Genomic DNA, 22,584 nt, shown 5'->3' on the forward strand with positions numbered 1-22,584 from the left:
GAGGTTAGCAGCGAAAATCGGATACAAATATCCATTCGCGCCATGATCTTTCTTTCAAGGTAACGCGACCACAAGAGATTCCAACGATTGACGAGATAAAGGCAACGTTCAGAGATTTTAATGCTCAATATGTTATGAGCATTAGCATGTGATTACCATCATATAGTTTATAGTCTATTCTAAAGTATGGAGCAGAATCTAGGCCGTTTTTTATCGATCTTTCAAAAATATCGATTGCTAATAATGAAGCTACCAACAAAATCATGTATGTAACTTTAAGTTGCTTTTTCATAATCCAGATACATTATATTAAAATAGCAATGTGGATAAATCTCTGAGAGATAACAAAATCATTTTCACGAATTAAAGGTGTAATGGAATCAAAACGACAAATCGGTTGACTGAATACAATATGTCTTCTCAATTACGGTAGCTTCACCGCTTTAATATTTCCGAATCTCTTCTTTATCCACTGATACCAATTCATTTAGTTCTAAATTTGGAAGAATCTGAGGATACGCAAAAGAATATAGCCTCCGCATCAACAATATAATTAAGAAATGGCAATGTAAATATTTTTGTGGATTTCAAACTATAACTATATCAAGAGTTTCTGAGGCACGAAAGTTCTGAAATATGCCATAACATGACCTGAGGTGGAGGTAATATAATGTGTCCTTCTATGATCCCATGCACATGATCTACGATCCGTTTTTCTTAATTCACTCTGATACGCTCTAAATATGCTATGCTAGCGAAAATAAACGTGCATTTGTACTCACCGGAGGCGAAGCCGTGGGTAGCGGCGGCAGCGGCAGCCGCCGCGGCGGCCGCGTTCCTCGACGCGGACTCGGGCCCATCGCTGAGCCCGTAGATGCCCAGCAGCTCCTTCATCGTGCTCTCCGCATACTCCTTCATCACCGAGTCCGGGTTCGCCAGGGACCCCCTGGGCTGGCCGCCACCGTGAGGCGGGAACCCGAACCGATGCAGGGCCTGCGAGAAGGCCGCGAAAGCCGCGCCCGAAGTGGGCGGCTGGTGCGGCAAGGGCGGCGCCCCCACGCCGGGAGCCGGAGATGAAGACGCCGATGAAGAGATGCCCTCCTCGCCACCAGGGCCATCCTCCCGGCCGCTGACCATGCGGACCGGCGGGTACATGGAGCGCTTCCGGCGGCTGGAGCTGGGCCTGCCGCCCGAGGACAAGTCCAGACCTCCGCCGCCCATGCCCTCGGCTCCGCTCCCGCTGGAACAGCTGCCCCGCCCGCCTTCTTCGTCCTCCTCGTCCTCCTCATCGTCTTCCTCCTCTTCATCGTCCTCCTCCAACTCCTCGTCTTCCTCCTCCTCACCACCGCCCATCTTCCTCATGAGGCTCAAGTCCAGCGGCATACCGTGGCCACCGCCCACAGAAGATGACGGGACGCCGGTGCCGGCCTCACGGCTCCCATCGTCCTCGACATCCCGATCGAGCTCGTCCTCATCGTCCTCATCTTCCTCCTCCTCATACACTATATTCCTGGGCTTGAAGTTCTTTCGCTTGTTCCGCGTGGGTGCGGGAGTGGACATCGCGGCTGCCGAGGACATACCGGAGGAGGCACCGCCCTGCAGGAGGCTCGCGCTCGTGTCCTCGCTAACAGTCAGGTCCTCCTCCTCCTCATCATCATCCTCATCTTCACATAGTTCCTCCTCCTCGTCCTCTTCGGGGCCGGCGACGGAGCCCCCGGCCCTCGAGGCCTCTTCGGCGGACTCTGCTTCGGGTCCACCGCCGCTGGGGGCGCCAGGGGAGGCGGTCATCGAGGGCTCTTGCACCTCCGCCTCGCCCTGTGTCGCAGCGCCGTCCACCTCCATCGGCGCCCGGCCGCTGTCCTCCGCTGGTGGTCGCGGCATTCCATTCTCCAGCATCCCTGCGAGGGGAGAGAGGATAGTGGGCGGTAATATTGCGTTCATTTAGCTTTCGGTTTCCACCTGGACCATAGCATTGATTATCAACAAGGAGTGTGAACTGTCTCCTAAAAGTAAGTATGCACCGAGTGAACGGTAGCTAAAAGTAAATATAACTAAATATCGCTCTAAAAAAATATAACTAAAATTATTGTTGGCAGGGTCAGTGCCAACGAATTGCAAGCAGAAAATATATACTTTAAAAATGAAGAAGGTAAAAATATCAAGTGCTCATGCAACCTGATAACTTGTTTCTAAGGCACAAAATATTTTCACAGCACAAAATACTATAGTAGTTATATAATCTATTTATTTTCAAATGAATGATAACTTTTAACACTTTAAACTTATATTAGACACAAACTCTAAACATTGAAAGAATAAATTATCAATAAATATAAAAACAGCTGTTTAATTAATTAATCAATATCGCTCCAGGAATAAATTATTAGATCTCAATGAAACAAAAAAACAATAAATTCGAGACTTATACCAGCTCTAAATGATATTTAAATAATACCTCTTATGTTATCGCGAACGAGAACGAGTTATTTCGCTTTATTTATTATAGATCAAATTCAACAATTATAGAATGAACGAAACAGCTGTTTCTATTTTTTTTTCAATTCACTTCGTGGCACTAAAATTCAGAACGATACTTGAAAAAGTTTGACAATTAAAGATTAGAGAAAATAATAATTTCAGCAACAAATTAATATTAACTTTAATTAACACTAAATCACTAACTCAATGGACGCTATACAAACAAATTGAGACCGAAAACTTAAAAATTAACACAGTCACTAAACCAAGAATAAATCTACAAAAAAGACAACACAAGTCTGTTGCGATAGTTTTTTTTTTAAATTTTGCGTCGTGAGAAAAACCTTCAAACACCACCACTTTTGCCACATGCGGAGGTCGCTTGATCCTCAAGCTATGGGACGCGGCAATCGACAGGCATGGACCGTAGATGTCCACGCTGTGCAAGCAACCACGTCACTGAGACACAGGATGCCTTTTTCGCCTCCTTCCCATCCTCTGCCGTCACCACATGCAGCATCCGATGGCGATGGACCACTTGGGACAAACCGAGGGAAAACTCGACGATCGCACCAAAATAAAACAACAGTTGCACCAAACAAGCACAGCAATAATCGATACTATCTCCTAGCACAACGCGTCACAGGTGGCAGCCGCGAGAGTGCAATTCACTCCGAAGTGTCGACGACAACACTGAACGGAACGAACAGAGATCTGATCTTTTTTTCCCGCCCTCCGACTTCTTTAAAAGACTCTGCAGCTGTTGCACGCTTCTCACGTGCTCAGGGTACCAGGTTCGGAACCTGAGTGCACCCCGGGGTCCTGCAGAAATCCGCACACACCGACAGGGGGTCGGTGTTCAGCGAGCAGTGGACAACAGAGCTCTGGCCTGCAGAGAGACTTGGCCCTGAGCACTCCTCCTCTGCTCAAAGGGGGTATATCTCTCAGCTTTTTTCCAGTCTTCTCCTCTTTCGGGAAAGCCCCGCGGAAGAATGAAGCTGAGAAGTGAGAGAGCAATCGTCGCCACGCGGAAATGAAGGGTAGGAATGCATTTTTTGGGAGGGGCCAGGGAAGTGTCGAGGGGGGTGAGGGAATTCCCTTAATGGTTTGTGCGGGGAATTTTTGAGAAAAAGGGTGGGGCTCCCGAGGTGTCTCCGGTGGAAAGGGGTACTTGTGCAAGTGAGCTAGAGCGGGGTGTGGGGCGAGCTACCCGGTTAAAAAAAAATCATCGGGGTGGAGTGGAGGGGACAGTCGGAGGAGTGTGAGGTACTGAGCCTCGACAGGGCCGGCAGGGGTATGAGTTTGGGTGGGGCCGGAGTAGGGGAAGGGGTGGTACTCAGGGTGCCTCGGATAAAAAAAGCAGCAGCCTCGATCCGCACGGGGGGATGGGTATATTTTCAGCGAAAGTGTGGTTTAGGAGAGTTACGGCAGGGTGGGATGGGTCAGGATACACTGGGAATCCGACGCATACGGAAGGGAGAACCCCATCCCACGAGCATATGAGCCAGACCAGGCAACCCCATACCTTTGCCGAAAACGCTCGCAGACGGGACGCCACCCTTTTGGCTCACGGAGGGGGGATATGGGCTATGCGGAAACCCCTTTCTCCTTTCCTGCACCAGGGGAGAAGAGAAGGTTTGGAAAAAAAAAACCCTCCCAGCTTTCTCCCCTCACTCACCACACCCTTGCCCCATCCAGGAAACTCGCAAGGAGCCTTGGCTGCCGTAAAAAAACGCAGCGGGCAACGCGAACCCATCCTACTTGCCCCCATACCCTGGTCTATACCCCCTCAAGGGTATAGCCCCCTCTCGCTTTCTCTCCCCCCAATTGGTTCCTGCCTAATCTCCCTCTTACCCACACCACCAGACCCTTGTCTTCCGCCCTTACCTCATCCCAGCTCCCTTTCACCCTCTCCAGATAATTTACCTGACCCTACACGGATGTTCCCATGAGCTAGGGAAGAGATTCGAGCACAATTTTCGAGAGGATTTTTATGAGAAGAGGAAGGAAAGGAGTAAGGGTAGGTTCCTTTCTTCAAAATCTGCCCTCCAGCCTTCTCATAAGATCCATTCGAGACTTCTTATCGTCTTCACCTTTCTCTTCTCAGCTCGTGGCCTCCTCAGCTTGAACGCTCTTCGCCTCTTTATTTCGCCGAAAGGGGTTTATACAGGCGACCACGTGTTGCTCGGAGACGCCTCGCGGCACAATGCCCGGAAGCGTACGCCTCCGATGAAAAAATGAGGGATTCCTTGAATAATACCATTCATTATACATGCAAGGACTCCTCTCTTCCCCTCCTGGTGCAATATTCGGAGAAAATAACGGGCATGGATTGTTTTTTCCTTCACTCTCACTTGCTTAAATATTCCAGTTGAGCTCGTAAGGCATTTATTTTCCCACCCAAAAATATGCTCTAATATCTTATTTCAAAGGGTGTACTTGAACGGGAGCGATGAAATATCCTGGTTTCAATATTATCTATGTTTTGTGTGCAATCCATCATTTTATCTGGGTCAAACATTCGAGGAGTAGCACAACCCTAGAGCCAAAGAGATTAGATTACGAAGTGGGTTACATATAGTCACAAGTCCGCAGAATCAACCCCAGAGCTGAAATTTATCGAGACTAAAATGTTTCCCATCGGGTTATTCGCTTCTACCGGTATGATATTTTTACATCGAAATTTCTTTGGAATATTCTATCCAATCTATCTATGGATATCTATATTGTATCTTTTTCGTCAGAAAATTCTATACGAGGAGAAATATATACCGTGAAAACATTATTTTAAGTTCGACCATGGTGGCAGAATACCGATGCATTCTATAAATTCAATTCGATATGACAAACGAAGCAACGAATTACATACATAATTGCTTCTATATACCTGGCAGTTGATCACAATCAAAATTCAAACCACATTAGATGTAGGGAAGTAGCATAATATTTGGCCTAAAATTTATATTTACAGTAATAATTAGAGGCCTCAAATATCATAGTAATATGAAGCCAAATCGTTTGGTAGGCTGAAAAGATATTGGTTGAAATTATAACCGATCCACTCAGTTTCCTTCATATACTGTCTAACTATGTGATATTCAAGAAATCACTAAATATACATCAGTGTAGCAGTTCATCTCGAGTAAATATTTTCCGTAGTCAACATAAAGTATTATATAAAACAGAACTGAGGATAATGAAATGGTAAGAGCTCACAATAGCTGTACGGTTTTAGGTAGCAAAAAATTAGAATACGATAGCATACATTATCACGCATTTATGCCCTGGCAAACTTCCTAGAAGTGGTTGGTCGGGTACTGCAAAAAAATAAGTCACGTCAGAAATGCGGATTCAATCGCAATGCCTAGAACATACAAGCAATAAGGTAGTATCTACTTCCTAAACCTATATATTTTACCACGGAGTACTTAAGATTATGATTATACGCAGTGGAGTAGTCAGAAAAAATCAGCTCCCAACAAAAATAAGTGTTGTTATATAAATAGTTGTTTCTCAGAGTATCAAGTAATCGTTGTACGTGTATCAAATTTAATCTTAACGATTTCTTAGAATTGAGAGCTTATTCCGAGCTTTTCCACAATACTTTACCTGCCTCTACACAAACTGTATCCTTATTGGCACGCAACTTTCTTTCTTGAGAAGTTGATACCTAGATTTTAGAGTTTGCGCTAGGATTTGCGAGACTCTAATGACCGTAAGCTGATTGAATAACTTATTAACGGGAGGAGGAAAGGCAAGCTAAGGAAGATTCATCTTCTCACTTTTCCACAACGCGTAACGGCAGTTGCGAGGAAATTTCAAACCTTTCTTTCCCGACAGGTTTTTTTTATTCTTGTATATATCTTTTAAGAGCAGAGGAGGCGAGAAAAATCGAATATTCACCGGCCGAGAACAACGAAACGGAAAACTGCATTCACGAGTGCTCACATACGCTTCGGGTCGCCTCTCGCTCAAACGTCAAGAACATGCCGATACTGGGAGCATGATCCATTCCCACACAAGGCGTACCTGCCTCTCCCACCGCCGGAACCGGGTTCGATCTCCTCCAATCGCCACAATGAAAAGGGCCGATTGCGAGGTCATCGATTTTATCCAGCCGTCGGAGCGCGGTGATGATTTATGACCTGACTGGGGAGGAATTGGGCAAAGGGATGCGATGAATGAAAACAAGGCGAAATGTCTCCCGAGCTTCGCAATCTGGCGAAGAAGGGAGTTTTCCGTTAAAGGTTTTCTTCTGCTCCTCATCTCCGATGCTTTTCAAACTTTCGCTCGGTGTTCGACGGCGCGTAAACACCGGTCTTAATTACTCTGCGCGGTGCAGATATTCGTTCGAAAAATCCCCAACCCGTGATGCGTGAAACGGCATCGCTCCTCTAATTATTAATGATTCAATCGAAAGGCAACACCCTTGACTCGCATTAAACCGTGCAAAAGTGAACTTGGGAAGTTAAATGGCAAAAAAAAATGCTTGCATTATGTTCCGGTGAAAAAGTTACCAAAGCGATTATATTCTAGTTTTCATGTATAGATTGAATTAAAATACGAGAAACTTAGGGAGTTAATTGAAATATTGCGATTTTTGAAGGTTCTCTAGCGATATTATCTCTGAATGAACAGCAAAGGAGTTTAACGACATTAGCCGACGTGAAATTAGGAACCATGACACGTTCCTCATAATTATGATTATAGTTTTCAGGCGATGGAAGTAGACGTAAGCACTTTATACAATTTTGAAATATACCTTCAATATATTTGAGCTATACTCATAGGCTGGAGTTCCTTACCATGGGAAGCAAACATTTCATCGGCCATTCATTTGGAAATAATCAAATCATTACCTCAGGACAAGTCAAGTGTGGCTTTCATTGCCCTCGTTTAATATAAATTTTGAAACCTTTTGCAAATAGCTAGCACAAAAAATTGGGATGATACTACGTAATATTGATTAATAACATTAGACGGAGATTGAAAAATAAATCATACTAAATGCGGCTACTTGATACATTAAAGAAGAGAAAAATGTACCAACATGCGTGGTCACAGTTGCCAGCTTTATAATGAATAGGTTATCGAATTTACGCATTTGGAACAGAAAGGCAGATATTTTGATTGATTGCTCACTGTAAGATGTGTGTTAGGATACAAGCAAATCTTTCATTAGAGTTAACTCTCCGTGAACAACCTTACCCCACGCTAAAAACAAGATTTTTCAATGTAGAAGAAATTAGAAGGCGTTTCTATTGGATTCCAACCTTTAAAAATACGATCCATCAAACATGCAGTGAAAGAGATTGCTGAAGTAGCATCGTTAGAAGAGTGTTGCGCAAACACTCCGTCCATCAGATGGGACGTTAAGCCGTGGTCTCCTTTGGCCCGAGGGCGCCTTACGTTAAGAGCAGGGTAATGCCGACTCCGGGTTTCTCTCCACCCTTTCTTCCCTACCTTTCCCACGTATCGCAAATGACCTTAACTGCCGGTCGCCTACCCCAAATACCATACCATGAAACATACGAAATATTTGGTTACGAAATCGAGCCGGAGACGAATCACTATCGTAAGCAGTGATTCCTTACGAATTTACGCATTTTTGTGGACAATATTTCGGCAACTTTACAGTTGGCTTCCTCAGGTCCACTGAAGTTAATTCCACTTCAGTGGACAGACAGAAGTCTCCGCGGAAGCCTACATGGAAACTAATCTTAAGGGAATTAGGTTGGGAGCCGCTGGACTCGAATGCTGTGCGCTAGGCTTAGATTGCTTGAACAATTGAGAATGGATATCTTTAAGAGCGACACGGAGGACATAATATTAGACCCTACTATAGTTCTAGGTCTGACAGAAGCGAAAAATTAAGAGAGATATTTTGCCGAACGGATATATATGTGGGAATTCGTTTTTCTCCCGAACCATATAGGAAGTTAATAATTGCTAGTCGTAATTTTTTTGAGTACTGGCTTTATATGAGGGGTGAGAAGCTAAGGGGTACAAGTAATTTTTTTCTAAACATAGCTAGGCGCAGAAATTTCGAGAATAAATGTACAAAACCTTGGTGGCCAAGGGATACGAGTGAGTCTCTGTTCTGTGCCTCACCTTAGACTCTCTTCACGTGAAGAAATACTACACTCACTTACACCCAACCAATCGCCGATTAACATCCGACATCAAATTTCTTCACTGCATCATGAATGGGTCCTTCAGATGCATTGATCTCCTTTAATTCTTTTCAATCCGCATTCCAGCCCGTAAAACCCGATAAACTGTAACTCCACACCAGCCCAAATTCCGACTGTCAGCTTCCTACAGATACCTTTTCGACCGTTTTCCTTCTCTTTTCGATTCCCTCTCAAATACTTCTCCTTGATCTCTTTGCCTCCCGCACCAATTTCAGTAGCCCATTGCAAATACTTTGATTTTGATTTCCACCTTTTGTATGTATTGTATGTGTTGAACATGAATGTTATTCATGCGAATATTTTAATACTGGTTTTTGTTATATTTACGTATTTTTGGTTTATATAACCCAATGTGAAGGCCTTAGTGCTTTTTTGGTGTTAGCTAAATAAATAAATAAATAAATAAATAAATAACATCGATTAGAAAACCAAATACACTACTAAATATATAGTTGACGTTGTTTATTTTCTTTAGCTAATTTCTGTACCTCTTAGATAAAATATCACTTATACCCCTTCGCTGCTAATCCCCACATATGTAAACGGCTGGTGTCCTAACACCCCTGCCACACGCCCTTTTAGGCGGGGTAGTATGTACAGGTATATATAATCACCATTATCTAGCCACCATGATAGAGAGGAAGGTAGGGAGTTACATCGCCGGAATAGAACGATCCCCCTTTTCTTGATGTCCGTCACTGAGGGGTCGGAAATAACACTGAGGAAACAAATCGTGCCGTGCATTTGGCCACAGGGTGGCGCTATATCAACGGATCTACCGCCTCTTCCTCGCCTCCTTCCGGCCGGCTATCACGCCAAGTCTTCACTAATCCGCTGGGTCAACCCGAGACCACGGCCAGTGTGCTTTGCTCACGTGAGCGGCGTGACCGTGACTGAGTGACACGTGAAATCCCACCGCCCCCGTCCATCCTCAATGTAAGTCCCATTCAGAATCAACGAGCATTCGTACCTGTCCCTTGTAGTACACTTCCTCCTCTAAAATCCCTTCCATACCATCTCCAAGTTTCCTTCAGCCCCGTCAAAAGTTATGCAATAATATCTTTATGTAAAAATACCGATTAAAATACACTTACGTTTTGGCTCCTCCCAATGAATGCAGCAGATAATTCGCGATAAATTGCTTTCCTTCTAAATAACCCATTACCTACTTAAATTAGCACCGATTTTAGGTATGCTAATAAGATTGAAATGGCAAAAAATTCAGAACGAGCAATCCCAATGGGTCTGATTGGCTGATTCAGGCGATAGAATTTATTTTCATGTTTTTTTACAAGAAGTATATGAACTTTTAAAATTCACGAATATGGGAAAATATCATAATTTCGAAAAAAATTATTTATAGGGAAAAATTCAGGAGATCGGCCGTTATCGCATGGAAACGCAATTTCTACTAATAAATAAAACTAACCTATTCCACAAAATAAAAAACTTTAATCACGACCTGGCTTACATTTATTTAGGCAAGAGTCATCAGCCTGACGACGATGCTTCAGCCCCATCGAAATAACAACAGCAATATAATAACACCTATTCCCTGCCTAACACCTATTTAGGTGGCTCGCAGAGTAATTTGTACATGTAAATGCTGAGACAAGAGAAATCTGGTTCGTAAATTTACTTCTTTCGTAAGTGAAATTAACAGGTTATTTTTTTGGGATGAACAACGTATAAATACATCATTATTTATTTATTTTTATTTATTCCTATGCCACCGAATAAAGCACATATTGGTCATTTTACAACGGGATACCCAACAAATTTAACATTAACACGTGCACGAACAACCATTCCCTACAACCTACCCAGGTGGGACTCGAGCCCGCGCCCTCTTGTTTGGCAGGCGTGGGCTTCACCCCGCCACCACCGTGGCCGGCTACCATTAGTTACCATTTTCCATTTCCAAAAATAATACTGAAAATGGGGGTTATAATGTTGGCCCCAGCTTTTGGCTATTCGCAGCAACATTATAGGCTCTTATGTACATTTACTCTGAGGTTCCAACTATTATTTCACGTCACAGTGTTATGCTAATGCAAAGAAAAGGACTAAGAGATACTCCACTAATTACTTTTCGTTCACTTCCACGACCCAGAACCACACCGCTCCACTGGCTATGGTGGTCCTACCCCTGTCCCTCCAGTCAACACATGCCTACCCATCCCACCAATTCTTCGCCCTGGTGCGTACACATTCAAACCACGGAGGATGCACACACACGGGCAAAAAAAGGCACTCCTTTCCCCGCTGCACCCGACTCGGAACTCGATGAAGCGACAAAGTAAGACCCGTTTACCTGCGGAGAACGTTTTTAGGCCTCACCACCGCGCGAATCGTTTACCAGAAAAATGTGTAGATGGAGTCTCTGTGCACGGTTGAGAATTTTTTTGCGACCAGTTTTTTACTTTCTCTCACCGCAATTCATTGTGAAATTGTGCCGGTAAACTAAGTAGTGTGTGAGACGTTGGTGGCAAAGCAAATTTTCCGAAATAAGCTATCACTTCAGACTTATTTTGCTTAAAATTACGGCAAGTAAAAAAAACTTAGTTCCTCTCAAAATTTATACTTTCAACTCCACTCGGGTTTCAAAATAACTCTTCCATCTTCTTATAGAACTTCCAGAGTGAAATGCAATCCAGAGCCACTGGAAATAAATCATGAACAATTTGCAAACCATTAAAAAATAAAACTTGCGAGGTAGATAAAGGAATAGACAAATATAGAAAGACAAATGAGAATCCGATATTGACCGTGGGCATAAAAGAATTTGATGTCAACTCAATGGTGGTTGATTATCGAGGGTGTTGGACTTTCGAGTAAGATCAATATCAAAATCCAACGTGTTTCATTTTCTCTGGTCAGCATCTATCATTACTTTTGGTAACCTACATACAGGAGCACATTTGTTTTCTGTACAATAACCCATTATTTTAACCACTGATCTCCAGCAACCATGCATCAAGTGACCATCCACAAAATCCAATCGCCGAGGGTCTCCGACACTAGAACATTGACAAATAATGGCATATCGAAATTTTACTAAACATCGACAGTCTATAAATACCTTATTCTAGATTTTGAATGAAGGTCATCATTACAGCGTCGTCGAAAACAAAAACTACAAATAAAATTGAGTATAGTTTGGGCTATAGAAAGTTATAGGGCAAAAATGCACAGCGAGAATACTTATTGTGGAATCTGAGCCAACAATGGGCGTTATTTCTGCAATCCATAAAAGATCTTAACGAAATATTTGCACGCAGTAAAGAAATGCTTGCGATATTCATCCCAGCTAAAACGAGGAATACTGAAGAAAAAAGTCCTTCCATTTAACTTAATCATGTGTTGTAAATATGAGTAAGTGCAAATTGTAATCCGATATAAGTGAAACTAAGCCGTGATGGCGCAGTGCGTAGATCATTTATCATAGCTGAATGAAAAGACCCCAATTAAAATCCCGGATAGGGCCTTCGGACTCCCGAAAGAAGCTGAACCCTATGGGTGTGAAGTGGCCATGGAAAAGGAACAGGCCCCCTGACCGTGAATGTGAGACTCACAATCCTATGGTCTAGTTGAAGGTGAGCTCTACCCTCGACTAACAAAAACAACCTATGGATTGAATCCCTTGAGGGAGTGTTGGGTGAAATTAGTTTATACCACCAATCACGGTAGCCAACACATATTTAAATACGTAGAGGCCGAATATTACCCTTCCTATAATGATTATTACGACCACACTCTTCCCATCATCGTCATCGGCACAGAAAAACATGAAGGGCGCACGACACACGTGAATTCTTTGGAGGGACTAGGCAAGGGGTTCAAAAGTAGGCGAAGATATTTAGCTCTAAAAGGAGAAGGACTGAGATTTCGCTTCCCGATCTTCTTATGTTCCAACAAAAGGGGGCAGGGCAATCTCGATCGCCGCACAAGATCTTAAGCACCCGGCACGATTCGTGTTGCAATCATAAACTCACACATGCACAAACCCAGAGCAAGAAATACCACTTCTAACCTCTTCCCCCCCTCATCTAACATGCACGCCGCCATTACGTAAATACAAGAGATTTCTTTTGTTTGGCGGAACAGTCCTAAGGGACAACGCGACAAGCGACATGAGAGAATCGAAGAAAGAACTCGGATGGAGGATGTAATTTTTTGGATTCCGAGAGAGCTCACGCACCACAAAAAAATGGTGCAATTCAATAACGGGACTTCCGTTGTGAAACCGATGAATATATGACGCACTTAGGAAACATTCAAAGATGGCCGCGTGGCGTCGCTCCCGACGAAGGGATGAGCAATTGAAACACATTTGCGCAACTCTATATAAACTGTCCGACCGATGAGGGGAGAGATAGTCCGAGACACTGGACTCTTTAAATCCTCGACACGGCGTTTCACACCGACTTCGTTCACGTTAGGTGGCGCTGGACGTGCCAGGGTTTCACGGCGCACGAATATCACGACGAGGACACCGAAATTAATTCCATCTCCGCATTTAGGAATCATTACCCCGGGCGGTTATTTGCGCAAGACCGTCCTCTCGCTAACGGAGGGACCCGGCATTAATCCCTTTGGATTGGGACCGCAGTGCTACAGTTTTAAGAGGTCTTGACACGTGATGGCACTACCAAGGAAGGAATTTCGCGGCAGGAAAAAAAATGTTTCCCACAATTACCTCTAAACCCTTCGCTATTGTGTTCCATAAAATCCTTTTTGCTCATCTGCATATTTTTCTCGGGTCCCTGCCAAAAAAAAAATACAAAAGGAGTCGTTCCAAAGCTGGGGTTAGCCCATTTTCCGTAACGTAAAATGTCAAAAATTAACTCAGAAAATCAGGGCACGTTAACTCTAGGTTTTAACGGAGACTTGCAGAGTATGAAAGTAACAAACGTGCATTATTTCCATTATAAAAATAGATAGTACATTGTAACAACTATTGCCTTGATCAATAACTATGTGTGAGTAAAAAAAGAAGTATATTAGAAATTCAAAGAAGTAAAAGAAAATTTTTACATCACTCCAAGAGCTATTCCTCTAAAATTACGTCGATACTCAAATAGTTTAAACTCCTTCGCTTACGAAGTTCTCTATTTAGGGATTGTACCGAAGAAAAACTCATATGTAAACCATGTTTATTGAAATCAATGTCCAACACAAAAAACGCTGCAATATTTCATCAGAAGTATGTATACGCCCAAAAAATAGAATACATTTAGTGATGCTTAAGTATAGCGGTATACAAAATATTAAAATAATTGAAATGATTTTAAAATTTATTTTAATGGCAATGAAAATTTAAAATACTTGGTATCACTATCAACAATTTAAAACAAAATACACGTAAAAAAGTACATCAAGCCTCAATTCTCACCTTCTACCACCATAGAAGCGTCTAAACCGATTACTCTATGCATTCTACGAATGCGCATTGCAGACAACAGGGTGCATGAAAAGGCTAAGTTCAGAGAAAACTTGAATCTCAACCATTTTCCGATGTAAACCCGTTAGTATTTTTTTCAACTCAAATATAATCATCATAAGTGCATGTCGCATGCTTGACTCAAACACGTAAGTATTAGTCGATCATAGCCATTGATTTAATCATTGGCGGCAGTTTTAGATCCATGCCTCTCTCAGACAATCTCTATTTCCCAACACTCAAGCCAATTACAAACTCCACAACTATTGAACGCGTTTCATCGATTGACAGGTATGGAGGCAATGTATCCATACTTTCCGGCATTATTCTGAGCATGCTTAAAATTGCAACATTCCTCTTCAGCACGCAGTCGTTAGGCCCCTTGAGGGCACGTATTTTTTAGGCATGCGAAGAATAATATTCGTGCACAGTCGGCAAGTATTTTACTGCCCCGCTTTTAGAAAGTGAAAGGCTGCGGAAGGCACGGCTGAACATATTGGGAGTAGTTACGCAGGCGTCATCTGAAAGCCATGAATGAACACCACGATAAACAGCTTTCCTTTACCCCTGATATTTTCACCCGTTGACTGTGGCCACTACTTTTGCTTTGGAACGTAATATCCATTAGTTACTGTGTAGAGTGACTGGAAATATTTTTTTTCGTGCCAAGCTCATGTCACAATCCGTAAAAAATCTTTTTTACTCAATATTTCAGATACTAGCCTCCAAAATATAGTCAAATTATGCAGTACTGATGTAAGTATATATACAAAGAAAATGAAATTTGTGACCATTATTAAGAGACACGCGAACTACGTTTTAAGAAAACCATGACAACTTACCATGAGGAGTAAAGGTGACGCGGTTGATGGCCTTGGGAACAGATAGCGGCTATTTACAAATACAATACTGATACGAGTTGTTTCAGTACTTGTAAGCAATTAAAATGTCACTATTAACCAAATTGGGTACTTGAAGAAAGGCGGACCTATTGTAAAAATATCCAGATTCGCCAACGATTTATTTTCAAATCAGAACCGTTTTCCCGCCTAGCAGACAGAATGAAGCGCCACTTCCACTGAACTAACCCATTTGCAGCACAATGAATCAAGTTAACTCGCTTACAGCGCAAGGACTATGGCAGGAGGGACCCCTTACTCAATCTCTTCTATAACGCATGAGATAACAGTTTCGTTGCATGAATTTAAAAGAGAAAACCCTATTTTTAACTTCGATGCCTTCTCCGAGCACGATGTAATTATTTTGAATCTCATTGATTGTTATATTACAATAAAATGAAATTTGTAATGAGCCAAAGAGATATTTGTCATTTTCCTTATTCCAAACACTGACTTGAATAGAAATAATACGAAGTTTGATTTGCTTTAAAAAAGTAATAAGAGAGTAGTCGTCCCAATATTCGAATGGAGAAATTCATTTCTCTGTGGTTGTGGTGAAAGTTTGGCATGAATAAGACCAACTGTTTGACTACAAAAAAATGAAGCAGCACATAGAAACGGTAGAAATTATTCCATACATTCGTTTGTGTGAGATAAATCCAAGTGGGAAGATAACATAATGTATTTACGACAGCGGTCAAAGGGAAGGGGTGGCTTTCTCAGGGGGAGCGGGTAGGAGAGCGGTCGGGAGAGGGGATGATAGTTCAGATGAACGAAATCGGCGGCGCTGTTGTCGGTGGCGATTGTCGGCGAAAATAACGACTGGCAGCACGCGAACCTCGGGAAGAAGAAAGATACACGCTCACGTTCACGGAGGAAGGGGTGGGGAGTAAAGAGGCGTGATTCACGGTTATGCACTGGGAGTGAATGGGAAGAGGGGGGTGGGAGAGGGAATGGGGAGGGATAGGGTTGTGCGCAAGCGAGGGAGAGAGGGGACTTGTGATATACACACTTCCTCTTCTGGCTGGAGATGAACGGGCGGGGGCTGGAACTTGGGCGCAGGGAGAACGGAGAGGAAGTATTTTACCAACCCCTTGCACTTCGATTTATTTTCCGAATATCGTGCTCCTGTTCTCCATTTATTTTTTTCTGTGGTTCTCTTTTAAATGGTAGGCAATGAAATGACATTTTGTAATTTGTTATAAACGTAGATCCGTGAAATAAAATGTGATTGTTAACCCGGTAACGCCTGAATTAAAAATTTCGCCAGAACTTTTTCGTAATATCCAATTTTAAAATCTGATTGATTAGATGCAAATTTTATACTTTTAGCACAGACAGTCTTGAAGATACAGCCTGGTACAATGTGGTACCGCTAGGCCCCTTAACGAGTCAAAAAATAGAAATGCAAATGCAAAAAATGTTAAATATTTTATATTTTTCACAAGAAGAAAGATTCATTCATCATTCATCCAAAATTACTCAAAAATGTCAAATCTTGCTTAAAAAAGCAAACTTATCTGAAAAACGTAATATAAACATGGTTATAAGTTTAAAACTTTCAAAATCCCAAACAAATTACAATAAATAACAAAAAAGGTTCGTTTAGTATTGCACTATCAGCTGGTACCATACGGTACCGCTAGGCGTTAACGGGTTAAACATGGAGAACGCAGCTATCGCTACTCCAAGAAATTCATTTTAATCCTTCCAATGCGTCATGTTTAGAGATACGTGAAAATCGCACTTTCATTTTTATTTTATCGCACTTTCAATAACAGTTTATCGCATTTTGTAGCGTCTATTTTTTTATTTCCATAATGAGGTAGATGACGATAAGAAGTTGTGAAACACAGTTATATGACAAAATACAGAATATTTTAAATAATTATGTTGCAGAACAATAAAATATTAAGGAATAAGACATATAGTGGCGGAGGTGTATTGCCCGCGCCCACTTGTAGTTTGCGGCCACGTAGAGTTCCAGCCAACTAGCAGCTGGCCAGTCGCTCAAATCCTTCAAGAGGTCAGTGTCGGTGGAGCATTTACACTGCGCTCTGCACAAAATGTACGAATTTATCCGTCGAAAAGGCAAATTTGCGTAAAAATATCATAAAAGTCCAGCCATCGCATCTATGTCGCATTTATTTCTGCACATCGCATCTATATCGCATCACGCATCTCTAATCATGCTTCATGAAATCTGAACTATTTATATATACTGTGAACGTTTTGACATTGTTAAGCTTTCAAAAAAAATTACACTGTTCCTCTAAATTGTGCTAAAATTATGTAAATCCGATGACGAGATACGCTCGTCATTGGGCGGTTTAGCATCGAAAGTTCATGTCGGGCTAGACTCGTCATTACAGCGCAAGGGGTAAAGGGTGGATGGCGATCAAGGAGGTTGCAAATATGTGGAGGAGATGTTTCCGAGCTTTTAGCGTGGTCATAGTTACACCATCTTGGTTTGAAAATTTTTAGGCTTACTGCGCGACTGATATTTTGAGGTGGCCAAGTTTTGTTCTGAAAATGCGCTACATCAAGTGAAAAATGCCACCATAATCATTAGTATTTCGCCGGTGATTGTCAACGGATTTTTCACATCATTCGCGATACTTTTATTAATGTATATACTCTGTGTCGGTTAGACACTTTACTGGTGGGGATATCCTTGGGAATACATTTTTTACGGTAATTGTTCTTAACACACTTCGCTTCACGCTCGAAACCAATGGTGCCCCCTCCAGATATTTACAACCTCCTTGATGGCGATATTTAGTGGAACTGTGTAACAGGACACATAATCACGGACTAACATTGTACGCTCCAGAAAATTTTTAATGGTCTGAACCAGATTTCGACGCTATACACTATGTCATTCTCGAAAAAATACACGTTTAGTAACCTCGGTCAGATATTTAAAAAACATTGGATTACAATGGAAAGCGCGAAAACTGTACTGTGACAACTACCGCCGATGGCTTTCCATTGCTGTCGAGCTTGCATCTAAGTTCGACAACCGTTGATTTTGGAGGCGAGATGAAAATATTAGGTATACGGTTTCCAAAGTCAGTTAAAGTTTTGGAGAATTCTCTATTTTGTTATAAGTGCCCCTGGAGTTTGACTAAATTTTCAGCTGTAATCAATGCTTCCTTTGCATGTAACAGCCGCTGAGGGAAGGCACGTTTTATGAGCTCGGCAATTTTCGTTTGTTAAAAGAAATGGATCAAAGAATGATTGCAAAAATCATCAATTAAAGAGTAGCAAAGTGCGTGAAATGTTAATAAAAGCCTATGGTGAGTTTGCTATGAGTAAAACAAGAATTTACGAGTGAAATTAACAGGGCCGGATTTAGATGAAAAGGGTCCCTAGACTATTTCAATTGCATGGGCCTTACACCTCCCATTTTTAAGTTTGAATTACCGTTCATCTTAACAAATACATTTGAATGTAGTCCTCTCTTGATCTTTAGGCCTTAGGCTGACGACTTAGCTAGCCCAGAGGAAAATTCGGCTTTGGGTATAAGCGTTTCCAAGATAACAATGAAGACGTTCAAGATGACGAACGCTCAGGATGCCCCAGCACATCAACAACCGATAAATACGCGGAAAAAATAAATGAAATGGTTATGCACATCTTATCTAATGAATATTATGCTGGGAACCACTTTGAAAGCGACACCAATCACCATTAGAGTAGACAAATGATTAATTTTTTTAAATTTTTTTTTTCAAAAACTATAATTCCCGTTATTTTCTGATTAACCTCGCAATAATTTTAAAATTATCCAAAGACCAAGAAAGAATATGGCACATATATGGAATAGGTTGGAGAAGTCTGAACGCTCAGGGTGGGCGAGCTGATTGCATTGAACTGATGTGCTCGCGAGAAGAAGGCTGTTAGGGGACTGGAAAACAGTTGAAAGAGAGGCATTGAGATAGAAGAGGGTCGGGAAGGGATTAAGGCTCGTGGGTGGCACAAGCTGAGAGGCCGGAGTGGCACACAGACACACGCTCGACGGCATAAGATCTGGCACTGGGTGAGGGATGGTAAGGAGTGTCCTGTAGGGACAAGAAGGCGATCCTTATACCGTCACCCCGACCTTAGGATGAATGAAAACCTCTCGGGCAGCGTCGTAGAGAGAGAGAGCCATGCGGTAAGAGTATTCTAGGCACGCGACGATCAGGGGCCAGTTGTGACAGGGCCGGCTTGAATGGCCCTGCGATGACCGCACGGAGGGAGTCGGAACGAAGTGTGACAGTCGGTCACACGGCTCACCTCGAAATAGCATAGGTGCGTGACCACCGCTTGGCTGATTTATCACCGAGGCGAAATAAAATGGATATTCCTCGCTAAGTAATCCTAATTTCCTTCGGTCCGGGATGGACATCAATCAACTTCCCACTTCACCGTCAGGCGCCCGTGTAGTTTACTTCATTTGAATAGAATTTCCGTACAATACTGCGTTGATCATCGAGAACGAGTGTTTCCCAACTTTCCAGTGTTTACCGAGAAGAATATTCCATGAGGCAGGCAATTAAAAATAGATTTAAGAACTATTACGGTTTATCACGTGAAACCTAAAGTAACACAAACCCCATTGATTACAATGACAGTGAAAAAGGAGTATAGAGAGAATTTAAAAATCTCATCAGGAAATCATTGATACAATAATTATTCGTACATCGAAGCGATGATTAATTTGAGAAAATTTTGATTTGCCGAAGATTTGCCGGCCTCGGTGGCGGTGGGTTAAGTCCTCGCCTGCCAGTCCGTAGGCCGCGGGTTCGAATCCCGCCTGGGTAGGTGATCCCTAACCAGGGCATGGATGTTTGTGTTGTAAGTTGTTGATGTTGAAAAACCCGTTATAAAGGCCGCAAAGTGTTGTTTACGGGGAAATGGGAAATAAATAAATAAAATCCCAATGAGGAAAATTTATATGCCTTGACCAGGATTTGAACAAGAATACATTGTGGGTAAACTTTTCTCGGGATTCCCACCGGGTTGAATTCTCCAGAGAATTCACGTACTGAGGATGAGCCCCGAGGTGTAGCTTGAAACGTCGGCTAATATGGAGAATTAAACCCGGAGGGAATCCCGAGAAGAGTTTACCCACAATATTCGCCAGGAAAGCATTAATTCATTAATTGATTTCAAGAACATATTGGTTAATTATTTTATTGTTAAATAATCAATAACGTGCAAAGTATCCACGACACTTCATTCTTAATGACTCACAGCTAAATAATTTTGATACAGTATGCTTAATGTTATCACCCAAAGAATCCAAACCTGTAACGCAGCAGTTGACTGAGAAAAACCAAAATCCAAACGGTAGTATTGACAGGAAACTTTCTTCCACATCCAAACTAATATGACATTTTCGTTGAAAGCGCTTATTTGCAATGTGAAGAATGATAAGAATTTAGCCTATGAATATGGTTGAGGCGGCAAATCAAAGGAACCAGTGAAGCAGTCGACAGTGGTGAAACGCAACAGAGGGAGCATCTAACAAGTATTTTAACGAGCATCAAAAGCGTGTAGGAAAACTAACGGCTCAGGCTGAAAGATTAGAAAAGAAATATTAACGATCTGTCACTACATCAGTCAAGCAAAATACTCCCGTTCATCGATTTTCCATCAGCCCAATCACGAGTGTCAACATGTCGCCTTTTGCTTTATTATTTATTCTGGAATGCCGTTTCAGCACAAGGAATATTTCCCTTTTCCGCAGCGTGAGAATATTAATGTTGATTCATCAACTCTTGAGCACATAAAGCAAATATCGGAATAGGTTGAAGGAATGGACGAAAGTTAGGGATCATGATCAATTATTGCGCAAACTTATCGTGGATCAGCGGAGAAACATGACATCGAAATATGCGTGAATGGAAAAAAAAGCAGTCAAAGGTGAATGGAAATTTTCCCCGTGGAATTAAATGATGAATGAATCGATTCCATTTGGAGATAATCCGTCGGCGAAGTAGAAAGTTTCGAAATATTCCAAGGTAGGAAAAAAAATTACCGAGAAGCCGAAAGAGTTCGTGATCGAAAAACTGAAGGCAAAATTTAGCAAAAATTATGAGGTAGATTCCATTGATTACTAAGGGAAGATTATTCGATATGAAACATTTTTTACGATTAGAAGAACAAAATGAGAGAATTTAAGGCAGAAAATGAAGATTGTTTATCGGCATCTAAAATAAGGTCAGAATAAAAGTTTTTAATCGCGCATAATAGCAAGTGTTTATTTCAATATGGAAAAATTCCACTCAATCACGCTTGGTACTTCTGATTTTATACTTGTACGCAAGTCTGCGTTTCACAGTTCACGAAACGAGCTAACAGCTCAAGTGTAGGCATCACAATTCTAGAATGTGGCCTGGAGGTAAGAAGAGATAGGCACCCCTTATATTTAAAAAAAATGTTTAATCCTGAATACGAAAATGATGTGGCTGTGGTATTGAGACCTAAAATCATGGGTACGTGCTCCTAATTTCCTTCTTTCGATATTTTACGCAAAAGAAGCGTAAAAAAAAGGCTGGGAAGAATGAGGTGAAAACTGAGGGAAGCGGACATGGCGAGAAGAGGATTTATGCACTCTCACACACACCTTAGGGTGCGACAGGCGTGCCAACTTGGCGGACAATCATCTCACACCTGGTCTTTTTCGAGTGGGGACGGAAATACCCCCACTCCGCCCCACACCCCTCCCTCGTCGACAAAAGGGGGAGGGGGACCTCCAAACAGCCTCTCCCCCCTCCTACCCATCCCCCTTCTAGGCCTCCCATCCTCTCATACACCGTTCCTCCAAAAACCTCACCCAGGCACCGCATCAAATCATAGCCTATGAGATCAGTGTAGACACGCGACATTTTTGGCGCACATTAGCGGAACTAATCATAATCTTTTTAAGATAATAGATGTGCCCATGATGATTTGTTTTCTGTCTAATTCCTGCCGATTTATTATTTGCTTTTATTAAGTATTTATGAATGCTACGAAAATACAAATCTCACTGTCACCACTAGTATTGCACATTTTCGCAACCAAGTATTTCATTTCACACTACTTAGCAAGTATTTTATATAGTTCATTCTTTGCGGTGCATGGAGAGGTTGGTACACCTAAGATAATTTTTATTTTCGTTGCATTTGAAAATTTTACCGCTATGCACGGTGAAAACACAAGAGTACACTTTTCTAGGTCTTAACTACTCATATTTAACTATAATTAAAATTCCCAAGTCCGTATCACTTTGCGTTACATGAACCGATGAATCGAGCAGTTATAGATACAACTCTCTTTAGCACCCACGCGATGTCTATTAGGGTTTTGTACTCATATTTACCAGTGTGTGAATATGTTTCACAAAATTATAACATGAAATTCTATAAATATAATGGCCCAACCAGGAAATTATTTTTGGGTCTCATGCGAATAGTGTGCTCGTCTCCCAACAAATGATTAAATATTTTTTATAGAGAAAATTAAAAATTAAAGAATATAAATTTGATTCTCATTGGTATTCGCAAAGAATAATACAAGAGAAAAAAATATCCGTTAC

The 22,584-nt window shown here is 42.0% G+C and overlaps 1 protein-coding gene across 6 annotated transcripts in view; it reads right to left on the reverse strand.

Annotated features, from left to right (window-relative positions):
- LOC124157229 (zinc finger protein castor homolog 1-like) overlaps window positions 1-22,584 on the reverse strand; it is a 399,561-nt gene that overhangs the window by 170,845 nt on the left and 206,132 nt on the right. For all 6 annotated transcript variants that reach the window (XM_046531785.1, XM_046531788.1, XM_046531783.1 and 3 more), the window contains one exon: window positions 783-1,898. In XM_046531785.1, coding sequence (XP_046387741.1) covers window positions 783-1,898 — 1,116 coding nt within the window. The remainder of the gene's footprint in view (window positions 1-782; window positions 1,899-22,584) is intronic.

This window comes from Ischnura elegans, chromosome 4 (genome assembly GCF_921293095.1).
Source record: "Ischnura elegans chromosome 4, ioIscEleg1.1, whole genome shotgun sequence".
NCBI lineage: Eukaryota > Metazoa > Arthropoda > Insecta > Odonata > Coenagrionidae > Ischnura > Ischnura elegans.